Raw genomic sequence first — 15,427 nt, 5'->3', positions numbered from 1 at the left:
ATTTTCTTTTAACAAGATTTTCTATTTGTGCTGGCGGTGTACAAACTTACTCTAAATGTTACTAACTGGATCAAAGCCTCCTGGGTTTCCACTGAAATCCTGTAGTGTTCAAGGAAAAGTTATGGAATATTGAGCACAAACCCAACTGGATGTTGCATGCTTGTGTAGCACAGAAACATGGTTTCTTTTGTCTTCCAAGCCAAGAAAACGCCTTGTGTGTGGTCCTGCGTGTTCAATGAATCGTCTCTTGTCATGTCTGTGTTCTCCCACGTTTTAAAATCTAATAATATTTGATGATCCTCTAGTGTGCATTTAAATAGTATTATATTATTAAAATTAGTTTTCATATAATTTAGATTGAATGGTCATCAGGCATCAGAACTGGTTTATATGTCTTTCTGTTTTGAAACTGCTGCAGGCCGACACGTTGAAAGAAAGATACCAGAAGATCGGAGACACAAAACGAAACACTCCCATCGAGGTCCTCTGTGAGAACTTCCCAGGTACAATGATGAGGACTTTAATGTTCTTATGGCTCAGACCGTGAAGCTTGAAAATGATCACAAAGGGATTGGCTATGATATGACAATTTAGCGTGTTCTTAAAATGACGATCCACTATATAATCAGAATTATAACAGCTATATTAGAGGTTAAACCACGCTTTTTTTAAACATTTGTTTAATTCAGAGGAGATGGCCACCTACCTGCGATATGTGAGACGGTTGGACTTCTTTGAAAAGCCTGACTATGAATATCTGCGGACTCTGTTCACTGAACTGTTTGAGCGAAAAGGATACACCTTTGACTACACTTACGACTGGGTTGGCAGGCAGATAGTAAGTAACGCACAACTACTAACAGGTTTTCAGTCAGTCCACTTTTTTTTAACTGGTGATTATTCCCCTCAGCCCACACCAGTGGGGTCTGTCCACATAGACTCTGGAGCATCAGCTGTGACGAGAGAGAGCCATCCTCACAGAGACCGGCCCTCACAGCACCCACCAATTAGAAATCAGGTACGCCAGCCCGGGTTTTCTTTCTCACTGTGTGTGTGTGTGTTTGTGTTTTGTCAGACTTTTGTTCCAGTGCTGCCTGTCATTTACTGTAGGTAACACTGACAATGGATAATTAACTCATACAACCCCACTTTAAAAAGTACTACCCTGGTTTTCAAACCATTAATCCCAATTATCTGTATATATCCCAATTATCTATATTAATTCCTCTGATAACTGAGATAATGCTTTAGAAATAATTCACGTACTGTACTACATTGGAATGAGAAAGTGAAGGACGAATGATTTGATTTCAGGAGAGACCACTACAAAATGTGCTCAGGTGTGCCTCATTAATGGTATTTCTGGCCAGCATTTCCAAGGGACTGCAGTTCTCCTTGCACATGTTTTAATTTGCCCCTTGTGGTTGACTTAGATTCAAGTTTCAGAGCTTGGGTGCAAAGTCTTGCTCCATATGAGGTTCAAATGGTGAATAAGTTTTTTTTGTCATCAGGTTCACTTCTAAATGTACTCTGGATTGTCTTTGTATAAACACTATTGTTTTGTTTACAATGGTAGTTGCTGTTCCAAAGACAATATGTTTAATTTGTGTGTTATTTAAATGTAATGAGATTGAGGCCAAAGTTCAAGATGTAAGAGTTTACTTCCATTTGGCTTCAGGCTCATTAGTTTCTGGTTCAGTTCTTTGGCTGAAGCCTTGCTTTGATTTTGATTCTCACTTTTTATTTTGTTAATTTTTTTTCTTCTCCATTTCTCATGCTGCTTTGCATGGTACCTTGCCTCGCACACCCAAATATTCATCTTTCCTAATGCAAATATTCCATCACCACCCCCACCCTCTCCCATTGCACCCCCCCAATCCTACTTCCCCTTCCATCACCGACGCCCCCGACTCCTGAGCAGACAGCGGTCTCAGATCGACGAGGAGCATGGGAGGTGCAGCCCACACGCCAAGCAAACTCCTCCTATCTGACCTCCCACCTGGCAGCGGACAGGCACGGGGGCTCAGTGCAGGTATACACCCCTCACCTGATCAACCACGACCCCCACCCGATCTCTATGGAGTCAGATCTGTCTCGTAATTCAGATGAATAAATAAAGTTTCAAGTTAAGGGCCTAAATATACTAAGTTGCATCATTTGATTATTTTCTACCAGCTTTTAAAGAGAAGTCTGGCATTTTCAAATGGTTATTCTGCATTTCTGAAGCAAATGTTGCTTAATTTTGGTTGCTATTATTAATTAAAAGCTATTTTATACACTTTCCAGGTCAACAGAGGAGGTAAAATTGCACTGTGGACCCTATAAACATTGTTTTTTATTTATCTACAGAAAACTGTATGATATTAGAGCTCATAATAGATCAGAATAGAATGGTATTTCCTAAATCTTCTTGGTATTTCTACTTACGCTACTATTTCTGGTTCAGTAAATGTACAATAGCACAACATTTGTTTTGTGTTTTAGCATTGTGTGTGAGACAGATCTACAACCATAAACCTCCCCCACTCCTTTACCCCTGGCTGGGAAATGTTATTTTTTCTGCACCACCATATGCATGTCATCTGGTGCCACCCACCCCAGATGGTGAAAATATGATTTAGCTTTATAAACAGCAGCCCTGGTTCTGGCATTTTGATCTCAGGTCTTCAACTCCGTCAAGGCGCTTGGACATTCCTTGCAAGATCAAGAAGCCTTGCATGGCAGGGTGACCTGGCTAAGCCGGCTAAGTGCATGCTCTTTAGTCGTTAAGGGTCATTATGCTTTCAAGGAACATCCTGGTGTAATTTGGACTACTTGCCATTTCCCAAGACTGTCCATGTGTGTAACAAGCTCTGTTTGCATAGGTGTGTACAGTGTTCTACTAAATTCCATTCACTGCCGTTCATGTTGAAACAGTGGGGAGGCTTGAAAATTCCCACGCATCAGCAGATATTTCATCCATGAAAAAACAAATGTTATTTGTGGACTGTGTCTCCTTATCGTCTTCCACTAAAAGGAACATGTCTCTTCAGCTCTAATTGGTCTGTCATTGCAGCATGACTCATGTAAAGGCAAGGTAGCTAAGCTAATGCTAGCAGGCTTATATGTTAACACTGTTAACTACAGTCACTGTTAAACACCACTAACTATGGGTTTGAATCTGTTATTTTTTTAGGTAATATAAAGGTTAAAAGAATTACATTTCTGTAGGCAAACATATTTTCTTTTTTAAAGCTATACAGTTTCTATTCTACTCATAAACAACAAAAAACTTTTAATTTTGGTTGCCTAAAGTATATGACAAACTTTCCTTTTGAACAACGAATATAAAAGTAGTTCGTTATATAGCGTTAAAAATAATACTTAAAATTATTCCGAGCCCTCAGTCATGACTGTACTAATTTTTGTGCTGTAATTGTGGTCTTAATTTGGTGCACTATGCACAGGAAAGCGTTTATATATTTTGTCTAATTTTAATTTTAAAGCTAACTAAAATGAGTTACTATTTTTTTTTTCTTTGCATACTAATATAGTCATAGTGTTTAATGACGTTGGTGCTGCTTTTGTCTTAGTCATCTAAAAAAACATTTGTCATTGACGAACATATTTAGTCATAATTATTTTGCTGAAGAATTGATCACTGTTGTGGGCTGACAGAAAAACACCAACATTGTGGACAATCTTGCTGGAGAAATGGCAGATAATAAAGAAGAAACGCAATCCTGTGGAAGAAGACAAATGTAATTTTCACTCGCATCACTTCATACCAAAATGTATCTATTTTTATATCGATAAAATTTCACATGACATGAGTCAAGCAGACTCATCTATATGGTGATCTATAAGGCTCATAATTAATGACTCGAGGGGCTCTGACCAAAAGAACACGTGACCCTCATCTTGCTCCTCTTGTATTATTTATTGTTCTGATAGTTGCAACTATTTTAATACAAATTAACAAGTAGGTTCAATCATTTCCTGCGTCCTGCAGCGTCATCTGCAGAGGATTTTTCAACACTTTTGCAACATGAATGGAAGTGAATGGTATCAGGATGGCTAAGATTAACAGTGTTCAAGGTATACACCTATGCACACAGAACACACATTTTAACAATAACTATAATGCCATTTCTTCTACAGGTGACTGGGACAACTATTAAAAAACCCTTTTCTCTGCTTACGGTTATTTTATATGTGTGTGTTGGTGGCAGTTTGTTTGTCTGATGTGTGATTGTTCATATCTGTCTTTTGAAGTTATATGGGCAGGAAAGTGATTTTTTTTAAAATGGTACCAAAGAGGCAAATGCAAGCAGGGGAAAGGAGCTAATACAACATATTAATGTGCTTTTTGTATTATTGATGTTTTGTTCTTCTTTGCTGCTGTGTTTCCAAAGAGCAGACTATAAAAGTAAAGTGAATTAGTTTTAACCAGAGAAACTCTCTGTCACAGCAGGACAGGTTTTGTTTTGTTACTTAATTTATTTTTTTGTTACATTGATTTTAGCCAACGTCTTAACACCCGTCTGTGCTGCAGGTGGTCAGCTCGACCAACGGGGAGCTGAACGCAGACGATCAGCCGGCAGTTCATTCCAATGCTCCCATTACAGCTCAGGCAGAGGTGGAAGTGGTCGACGAGGCCAAGTATGTGTCATACACCCGCCACACCTCTCCTCCGTGTCCATCTGTTGCTTCTTCTCTTTCCCGCTCTTCCTCTCTACCTCTCTCTGTCTCTCTATCTCGCCACTATGCTATTGAATTGTGACAGCCCTCACCCCCCCCAGCTGTCATCCTGCTCCTACCCCTCTTCTGTCTGCCTGTGTGGGACTTTGATCTCCACTGCTGCCTGTCTCTTTGCTGTTCCCTCACTTAAACCTATTTAAAATAAAGAAAGCAGATGTAGATTAACTTCTCAGTTGGAGTTAATTTAGCTTCTCATACCTGCAGTCTGACCTAACTGTCGCCCTCTAAGGCTACACTGGCAGCTTCACTTTCTAACATCCTGACCATCTTAAAGAAATACTCCACTGTTGATCAATTAGATCATCATGGTTTCAACAGTACTAGTAACGATCGATGCAAAGCAGATTCTGTCAATGTGTTGTGGTAGCAGCCAGCTGAGATCACAGCAGATTGTCCATGTGGTAAGTTAGTCACATGTACAAAGATTATGCACATGATGTCAACGTATCAGTCACTTCTTTCTCTCGCTGAGAGGCAAACACGATGGAAAGAACATTGAAACTACAGTCATTAGTATTGGTTTCATTCAGTTTATCTTAGAGCTGGTAGCTCCAGCTGAGCAGCTACTTGTGTTAGTCTTCAGCACCAGCATCTGGAAGGATGCCATGCTGCATGGCTGGCCGCCCACTGTGCTAAAAGTGCGCTGCTGGCTGAATGTCACGAGGTTCAGCTGACTGAGAAGAACTGAGAAGAGCTCTTCTGAGACACACAACTCTCTTGGACAGAAAATGTATATATTAATGGGGAAAGTAAGTATTTGTGGTTGGAATTAAAAGCTGTAAACATTATATAATGAGACTGAATTTTGTTTGATAAAAGTACAAACCAAAAACGTGACCGTAAAGCTCAACTTTCAAATACAGAGGTTAAGTTACAAGCATGAGACATTTAAAAGTGGCGCTTTGTCTCGAGTGGTCAACACAACCACGCTCATGTTGAGACGGTTATTTTATCATTAATTAAGATGATTGGGAGAGGCCTGATTGTGTCCCAGTCAGCTACATTACTATCCAGGACCTACATAGTGCCATTCAGCCCAGTTATTCCCTGTTGTGAATAAGTGGTGTGACCATTTATGCTTATTGCTATATATAATGGCACCACACAGCTTTCAAAGCTCGCTGTATTGTTCCCCCTATTTATCTTGTAATCGAGAGTCCTGCAGTTTTCACACTACATGACTGATCGATGACAGAGGGGTCACAGACATTGAGATCCTGCACTAGCAGGAATCCCTGTTGATCATGTCTGGTCTCTGGTCTCTCTTTTCCTCGCAGTCATGCTTGTTTCTGTTGTTGTTGGCACACGTGTTCACAAAACAGGTTATAAATAGTAAAGAAGTGTGGAAACAGACTGTTTCCTTGAGGTGCAAGAACAACTTTTGTCCACGTTGCAAATCCAACACATACTGTACAGTACAGTTTCTGTCGTTACCCCATCCCTCAGGTGTCCCCTCAACCCTTGTCATTGGCTGTAGCTCAAGATATTTAGATAATTGATATCTCAAATGTGTCTGTGATGCTTCAGTGAACCTCTCAACTTGCATCATTGAATGCTGAGTTAAGGCTGATTTGCCTCTGATCGGGAGCTTTTGTTTGGGATTTCCAAAATCTGTCATCAATCGGAAAAATCAGGGTGTGAAATGTGAACCAGGCATCAGTGGGCCTAGTTGATCTTGAGTTTCAGATAAATGGCGTTTTTCCCTTGTAAAAACTGGGTGTAGAATAATGCCAAAATTGGTACGTGAACAGTTAAAATCATGGAATATTTGTTTGGTTCTAACCAATGTCTTTGTGTTCAGTTACACGTTCAATTAGAAGTTTTTCACAAAATATTTAGCTGATTTTAAATTAAAGTCAGTGCTTAAATGGACAATGAAGGAGGTAATAATGAATCAATCATCATCGGGCCGACTGGAAAGTAAAATTATTCCCAAAGCAAAACATCTCCATTTTATTCTTAAAGTAGAGGATTTCATCTTGTAGCATTGTATTTAATGGTAATGTTCGATACATGTTTATCTACATATATCTTGACAAAGAATATCTATCAATGTATTTAGCTTGAGTATAGCTCTCTGTGAGTTTTTTGTAATACATATTGCAGGGATTTTATTTCTGATCTTTCCCACCAGAGCCAATCAAACCCACTGTAAAAAAAAAAAGAGCAGAAGGGAATTTTTCCTTTTTTTTTCGAGTCTCCTCGTGAATCTCCCAGCGGTTCATTCACTTTAATCTGCTCTCGTTTCTATTTCTGCCCAGATGACAGGCTGTCCTCCTGTTGTCTCCGCTCTCACAACTGTGTGATTCGACAATTTGCACGTTTAACTGTTTTGCATTTTGAGGGATTTTTAGCTTCCCATGGTGAATTAATGCCACATGTACAGTTGGCTCTTTCATTTTTTTAACATTCATGGGCTGAAATTTGCTTCGGACTGTCAAACACTAATCATTTTCAGACTCTACAGAATCAGCTTAAACTTGCATTGGATTTCGTTTCTATCTCTTCAGTTCTTAAAATCATAATAAATGTTTATGCTCCTTTAGCTGATTTATAGCAGCAGGTATTACCTTTTTTTTTTAAATAGAAGCTTCAGTTAGCTTTGTATATTAAAATATTTCCTATTTCTAAACTGCAGTAGTACAACTAACTCTGAAACGTTTCTCCATTTATTTAAATATAAAATAAAATAAAGGAAAGTTAAAGCTACACTGAACAAATGTATAAATGCAACACTTTTGTTTTTGCTCCAATTTTTCATGAACTGAAACCAAAGGTATAAGACTTCTTCTACCTCAAAAAAACGCTGGTTCCCTGAAATTCTATTGACAAATTTGTTTCAAACAGTGCCTAATTGTTTAAAATGGTCACAATAAATTTTCAAGCAAAAACAAAAGTGTTTATATTTTAATTGAGTGTATATTCATAAAGGTTTGAAAGTTACATTTATAATATATGTTGACCTTCTAAAACTCTTAATTTGTGGCAGGTTTTGTTTGTTAGCTTGTGATGCTCCAGTAACTTCCTGTTTGAACAGTTTATTGCTTTTGATTAGTCAGTGCTACAAAGTTTCCTAGTCACTGATTACACATTACACATTTTTTACTAGCAAAGACATTTAAGTTTTAATGATACACCGAGACGTATTAATTCAATAGTAAAAAAGTATTGACTCAACTTAGAAAGGGCTTTGAAAGAATATTAGTGATGATTTTTTTTGCGAATATTTGCATCAACCCAATCTTGCACTTATTTCTGTTGTTGTCCACGAACCTTTATTAAGATATGGACAGACATCATGAAATAAAGAAACTAAAAAAATAGAACTGAATTGAATCGTTTGAGCAATTGAATATTTTATGCAGCAGACAAGGTAGTCTTTATTGCAATTGTTGCATACATTACATAACATGTTGTTTCTGTAAAAATCCATATAGCCAGGGGTTCTGGCTTTGCCAACACAAGAATAAATGGCTGCAGAGACATTCTGTAACCTTTTCCTGTGATCTTTTCTCCTTTAACCTCTCAAACGTCCCCCCTCTGTGTCCACCGGTGTCCTGTTGGTATGTTTTGTGTGCATGTTTGTGTGGCATGTGCCCAGTCTCATCATCTTGGTCTTGCTGTATTAATCTATCTTTCTTTTCTCTTGACACTCTTTCCTCTCTCTTCTTCTGTAGCTGCGTGAAAATGCTCAACCTGTGGTGAGTCCCTCTCTGCTAGTCCACATCAGACTCATGGGACAGGGAGTGGACCAGCCTAGGCTGGGGCCCAGTGGAGTTGTTGTTTATAAAAATTTAACTCTCACTGGTACAGTAGTGCCATTTACCCCCTGAGAACACTGTCTCCTTTGTGTACTATCAAGTCTCTGCCCTTTACTGCTTTTTTGTCACCACCATTAAGTGACAGATAGGTAAAGAATATTTTAACCAGCGCTGCCATGTTAGTAGGCAGATTAACTTAAAACTTCATGTCGCATTTTGGTAGAAAGAATAAACAATACGTTAATATAAGTTGAGTAAATTGTCTTTTTTTGGAGCCCTTGTATTGTAATTAAGTAATTTATTGTAATTTAAAGCCCTTGTATTGTACTTTTAGCAGCTCATTTGGCTTCAGATTAAAGGTCGTCAAACTCTTGTTGCATGGTGCACCATTATAAGTTTTTAATGAATTAATCTAAGAGCACCCAGTCACTGTCCTATGTCTCGATCCACAGCTTTTTTCTTGTCTTTGTATGTTTTTATTGACCATTCGGGCTCACCGTGTCTTGTGCTCTTTGTGTGCACTGCTCCATTTTTATTTATTTTTTTGCATAGGAGAAATATTGCCTTCAGAGTCACTGCAGCAGTTTGCAGTTCCCCTCTTGACATTTTTCTGTGGGAGGTGAAGAAGCATGCAAACTCTTGGTGGATGGCAGTGCATCCATCTCATTCTTGATGCTAATGTTTAACTCATTTTGCCAGCTGCAGTTCTCACTATTATGATCCCAAAAAAGAACACCTATCTGTCCAGATTCGAAAGACTCAAATTCAGCTCCTGTAATATATACTCTAATTTAAGCAGTCTGTGTTTGTTCTTTATTTTTTCTTCATCTGAAGCCTCTCTCACCTACATGTCAGTTTAATGTCCATCTCTGTCCGCAGGTGCTGCTGTTTCTTCAAGCGAAAACGGAAGAAGAACACGCCGAGGCACAAATGATCGTCCACCGCCCGGCCTGAAACGCTCCAAGTGTCCGGCTCAGTTGATTGTGATTTCAGAAATCAATAAGGTCCCATACAGAATAAAAGAGGGAGACAACTGAAAGATCTTGATAGAATTGTCTTCTGGAGGGACCTGTTTAAAAATGGTTTGTTGAGATGTACAAGACGCTTATGTCTTTTGATGGGAGTCCTTCTTAATTTTTTCTTCGTTTTTTTTTTTTCCTTCTCCAAGATGTGTGGGAATGTTTTGCAGGCCAGTCGTCCAAACAGGGAACCTTTTTGTTGGAATTTTGCAGAGGATAATCTTCTTTTTTTCCTCCCCAAGACACCCATCATTTGTAATTTCCTCTCCTCAATTTTGGCATATTTTTGCTCCTGATTCTCTTCTGTGGTATTGCAAAGGAAGAGACAGATCTTCCTGTGGAATCTTGCCACCCTCAGCCTCTAGCATACCATGATTTCTTTGTTTGACTCATGTTTTCATTTTCCCTCCGTCAAGTCCCAGTTCAAAGTGGTTTACCCCCTTGTTAGTTTGCTAACTCATTTTGACACAAAGCCCTTTTGGTTATGCCTGACGTGGGACTGAATGTAAACCTGAACACACGAGGAGCCAAGAGTGTGACTGCCTACCTTCAGGCACAAAGAGCATCAGTCTGCTATTTGGCCCCTGCACTTTTTTCCTCCAAAGAGGTCAACCCTGGCACTGGGCCCCGGGCCTGAGAGAACAGAAGACCAGAGACGCCTCCTGCACTGTGTTCTCTGAGGATGATTTCTGCTCACGCTGCTTGGTTAAAGCACTCCCCTTAACCACGCCGCTGTTGAAACACACTACAGTCTCTTTTGACTCACATGCAGTTTTGCTCTTGTTGGCTTCGTGATAATGAGCAGCAACCTTGACACTTGTACATGGGGCTGGGGAAAAAAATGCTATTTATGCTATTTATCTCTTGGTTGCCACCAGTTTTCTAACTAATTCTAAAACATACACACTGAATGTATGGACAGAAATGACTCTGGAGAATTTATGTCACCTATCATGTGCATGGGAAGGAAATTGCAGTTAAGACCAATGTAAAAAAAAAAGGAAAAAAGTCAGACCAAAACTGCGTGAGTTAGAGTTGGAGGATCTTAAATGTTCTTAATCTTAATAATGTGATGGTTAATAATGGACTCTACACTGCGGGCTTTGGAGTGACAAGAGAAACTGGCGTGATGTGCTTCGGAGAATGAATCACCGCCTCTCGACGCTACTGTCCAATGCCTTAACCCCAACCGACCGACCGACCAGTCGACCACTACATCACATCGCACCACCAGTTGGATAAATGAGTTGGCAGCATGATGTGTTGTGCAAATTTGCAGCGCAATTTTTTGGGGTCACTTGTGTATAATAAAGCCCAAAGTTGCGGACTGTTCCCCGGCTAGTATCAGAGCAGTTAATGACTTCCCGTGTTACGCTGAAGATTTGTTCCCGAGAGCGAGCGATGCCAAATGGAAGGTTTGGTGTAATAATCTGTAATGGTGTTAAGACGTCCCTGCCCCTGCGTGTCCAGTCTGAAGACCCCTGTGCTGCAAAGTTTTAAGTTTGGACGACTCTGCTAAACCCCCCCGGTCCCTCTCCTCGACACAGAGAGAGAACGTCAGCGCCAGCGAGGGCGGATAAGTGAACGTGTCCATACCATTTTTATTTTTAATTTAGTGTCATGGAGGACTGCCTTGAAACAATATCCTCGATATGTCACCTTGCCTATCCTCCTAACAGAGAGTGAATTACCGTACATAGGTGTTTTATTTTTTTATTTTATATCTTGCTAATGTGAATTTTTTTAATGCAATTTTTTTTTCTCCATTCCAAATAGCCATGGTTTTATGGGGAAAGAGGGTAACAAAAAAAAGCTTGAGACCATGACTGCACTACATTTGTTGACCCCGGCTTTCCCTGACAAGACCCTGCCTTCTTAATACTGTACTTTAAACGTGCTTATTACTTTAATTGTAGCTGCCTCGTGTGCTAGGCCTTCCCTATAGGGTGCAGGGAATACACTTTAAATCGACTTTTATCCCCGCCCACTCTTTTTTTTGTGCCATGACAGCCTCCCTCCCCCCTTACTCTCTGCACACATGCACGCACACACACACACACACACACACTCACTCACAGACAGGCTTGGGTGATATCTAGGTTTTCATACAGTCACACATTTCTGACATTTCACCGGGGTAAGCAGTATATGGTGATATTTGTGCATAATCCGTAGTTTAAGCTGGGAGATTTGTTCTTCGTTTCACAATCTTAAACATTTCACAATTCTTAAACATAAAAAGTAGAACTCCGAATTTAAGTTTAACAAATTAAAACTAGCTTTATTGTGTTGTTAACTCATCTAAAACACACTTTTTTCAAACTCGACAGAAACATAATAAACTTAACAAACCCCCCTTTTTAGTCTTTCCACTTTTCCAGCAACCACAAATTCTGGTTTGGTTTAAATAAATCCTTAATTCAACGAGTGAGCATAAAAACACAGTGTTTTCCCTGCTGTGGCTCTCTGCCGACAACGATTCTCTCAATTTTTGTCGCCAGTCCATTGAATTTGCAAAAAATTACAAAAATCGCTCAAAACTGTTGTCTGGCTCACTTTTGTCATTGGAACTAAACCTAAAATACTCCCAGACACTGTTTCTGAATCATCCTGTAAGTCGCCGTATTTCTCAGCTCAGCCGTCTCTTCCAAGTAAAGCCTGACCTCTTGTGGTGCAGTCTGTGCACTACACATCACCTAAATACAGCATCGCTCAGTCAGTTTAATACATAGACTAAAAGAGCATAGTCTGTATTTTTTAAAATATTAAAAATCTTACTGTCTGGATTTGGAGCTACTCTGCTTTACCGTGATACTGCCCAAGCCTACAGGCATGCACTCACATGCAAGTCCTAGATGAATCAACCCTCAGCAGGGTGTTAGATTTGGAGTTTTGTGGACCTGCTCCAGCATCTTTAGAAATAAAATGTTGTAAACTATCTCAATGAATCAGTATGTAAACCTGCTTGTTGCGTGTATTTACACTGTATAGCTTTTGGTTCATTCTCACCCCTGACATGTCAGTTAATCCGGGGTCTAAGTTATTGTGTTATTGAAAGTACTTGAATATGAAAAATCTACGGGACCTTTTTTCTGTTTTTGTTTTTATTTTCTTGGTCATTATCATCGTAAATCCACACATAGGATTTGAGGGGAATGGCGGGGAAGAAAGACCGGCTATTTGAATGACAGGTATTCGTTTCTTTAAGATGTCTTAGTGCCTCTTGAGTGTGTTGGGCAGGTGTCAGACTCACCTGTGTTGTCCTGTGCTAGCTGGTGTTTATTGATCAGATTAGGGTTAATGTTTTCACCCCCCCCCCCCAGGAGATGCAGTTTGATGTTGGTTTGGAGGTTAAAGTCACTTTTCAGTCTCTGTGAAAACATGCGTAATGTTGTCTGTGAAATCATTATGTCAGACACCAAACCTGTGACATCTGCTGCCCGTGAGTCTCACCACAAAGCGTCAGCAGCGCCCGGACTGTTTCATTCCAGCTACCTGACAAAAAGTTGAAAGTATTTCCGTAGAGTGAGATGGATATCCAGACGATATAGCCTTCAGCGTTCCCCCTGAATTCCCTGAGTGCCATTCCTGAGACTACTACTACTACTAGCCCATGCCTTTTACCTGTGCCAGGAAAATATGAAGTTGAATGTTTTGTTTTTTTTCAAACCATCGCATTCCACCTTGTGTCCTTGACGTGTCCACTGTCATTTTTTTTTTTTTTTTTAATCGCAGAGCAACGTGGCTCAATTCAGTACCAGGAAGTGTTGTTGGAGTCGGCGTCAGAAAAAAAAGTGTTTTATGAGTCGCTTCTGTTGGTTTGGAACCATTTTTATCGACCAAGTTTCTTATTTCAGATTTGTGACATCTGCTTCTTCCTTAAAAACTGTGGGTCGCCTCGCTCTTTAGCTCCCGGCTGAAATGGTAGATATAGATATATTACTCTGATGTATTTACTTTTTACTCTCTGGGCCTCGTACAGAGCGATATAGGTGTACTCTGTATGGTTTGTATCTGCATGGCTTATGTGGAGACGACAGCGAACGCCGGTCTCTCTCTCACCTGTAGGGCTCGTATACTGTTGGGTCAGTGAAACGTTATGGCTTCCAGTCCTCATGTAAAATAAATAACTTTTTCATGTCTTCATGTCACAGCACATTCCATTTCAGTTCCCTTTATTTCTGACATGCTTCACTTCAGTCAGACTCGTGTTTATGGCTTTGGTTGTGTGTAAGTCACATTTGTGTGTGTCAAAGCTGTGTAAATCAAAGCAAAGGACAGTTAAGTGTGAATGAACGGCTTAGGTCTTTATGGGTTCTCTGGCACTTTTTCCTTGTTGCTGTACTGTAGAATTGTCTTGGATTTACTGTATATTTTTCTTTGAGGGAGAGGTTTAGGGTGACATTTACTGCAATATTGTGATGATTATTTGAGAATTGTAAATTGTACAGAGTTCACAATTATACTCTTTGTTCTTTCTGTTGGGATTCCACATAAAATATGTATTCTTTGATTATTTTTATTTCCTCTGACTGTGGAAAATCAAATTGTACAGCTCCAAGAGTTTATCCTCCCCTCAGCATTGTTTTTTTTTCAGAGCTATGATTAAGAGAAATCTTAAAACTGTAAATAAATATTATTGTGTTGAAATATGAATGTCACTTCAAAAATGTATTTGAATGAGTTAGTCAAGGGCTTCAAGAATGAAGGACCCACATTTCTTCTTTTTATGGCTTCATTTTTTTTTAATTTACAGAAAGTTAAAGGTCCTTTTTATCTGAGATGCCTATGTTGTTTTTCCTCCTTGGACTCATATAATACAATGTGTCACACACAGACCTTATAAAATCACTTTTTATTCCCTCCACACCTAAAGGGAAACTCCAGTTTGCACCCTTTTTTATGTAAAATAAAAGATCTCTCCACCTTGTGGGAATGTCTGGGATGATTTTGTTGTAATTGCTTAAGAAACTGCATTCTGATTTTAATGAAATTGCAAATATACGCAGTTGATCAAACCAGATGGTTTACGCTGATTTCACAGTAGAGTTATGTCTTAAATGATGTTCAGTGACTCTCAGGGTTTCATCTGACCTTTTGAATTTTCATATTAGATGTTTCAGAGTAATAGAAAAATCAGATTTTAATGGTGTGGGTGCAGTAATACATTGGGAGATGGGTGAGCTTTAGGAAAGGTTTTTTTGTTATCTTTTTAAAATAATTAGACGATTTTTATTAGGGCCCGAGCAGGCAACGACCTGCGAGGTCCCTATTGTATTTCGAATGATTATTTTTTATTATTATTTTCGTGACCAAATTATTGCATTTTTCACTGCCTACTTATTGTCAATGCCCTCCTGAGGATAACCCTTTAAGGTTTTATTGATCGTCCCCCTAGGTGGCACTGTGGTGGCAGTCTAATTTCATATTTGGTACCGTGGCCACACTATAACACTTAAGGCAATGAAATTCATAGGGGTGGTATAGACTGGCCCCTGTTACGCACACACCCCGACGGCAGCATGCCCCGACACGCGTGTACTGCGAGGGCCCGTTCAGTACTGCATGCAGTCCTAGTTTAAATAGTTGTCTTGTGCTGTGTTCACAATGAACGATAATATTACAAAACAGCGACATTCTCACCCGAGTCGCTGTTCAAGTGGTCGTTGTGTGTCTGTGAACATGGATGTCAGTTGAAAGCATCTGCTAACTGTGCTTAATATATCAGTACCACACCTAACTTTAGCATTTGTGCATTGTTCCCTTAAGAGGTCTAACCACCCAGTCTTTCACAATAAAAAAGCAAAAGATTATAGAAAAGTTGGGGAAAATAAACTATAAATAAATATATAATAAATAAACTAAATTATATAGTGTGTTGAAAAATTGTCAAATTAGAAACGCCTG

At 39.4% G+C, this 15,427-nt stretch overlaps 1 protein-coding gene across 4 annotated transcripts in view; it reads left to right on the top strand.

Moving 5' to 3' along the window:
* csnk1g1 (casein kinase 1, gamma 1) overlaps positions 1-14,450 on the top strand; it is a 39,288-nt gene extending 24,838 nt beyond the window's left edge. The window contains exons 8-14 of one of the 4 annotated variants that reach the window (XM_059347727.1): positions 419-503; positions 690-838; positions 911-1,018; positions 1,922-2,032; positions 4,535-4,641; positions 8,418-8,441; positions 9,381-14,450. In XM_059347727.1, coding sequence (XP_059203710.1) covers positions 419-503; positions 690-838; positions 911-1,018; positions 1,922-2,032; positions 4,535-4,641; positions 8,418-8,441; positions 9,381-9,435 — 639 coding nt within the window. In that variant the 3' untranslated portion in view covers positions 9,436-14,450. The remainder of the gene's footprint in view (positions 1-418; positions 504-689; positions 839-910; positions 1,019-1,921; positions 2,033-4,534; positions 4,642-8,417; positions 8,442-9,380) is intronic. The other 3 variants (XM_059347736.1, XM_059347746.1, XM_059347753.1) reach the window with 3 other exon arrangements.
* The last annotated feature ends 977 nt before the right edge of the window (positions 14,451-15,427 follow it).

The sequence above is a fragment of the Centropristis striata genome, chromosome 2 (genome assembly GCF_030273125.1).
Source record: "Centropristis striata isolate RG_2023a ecotype Rhode Island chromosome 2, C.striata_1.0, whole genome shotgun sequence".
Lineage (NCBI taxonomy): Eukaryota > Metazoa > Chordata > Actinopteri > Perciformes > Serranidae > Centropristis > Centropristis striata.
The sequence above is the reverse complement of the archived record's forward strand: the minus strand, read 5'-3'. Positions and strand labels throughout refer to the sequence as shown.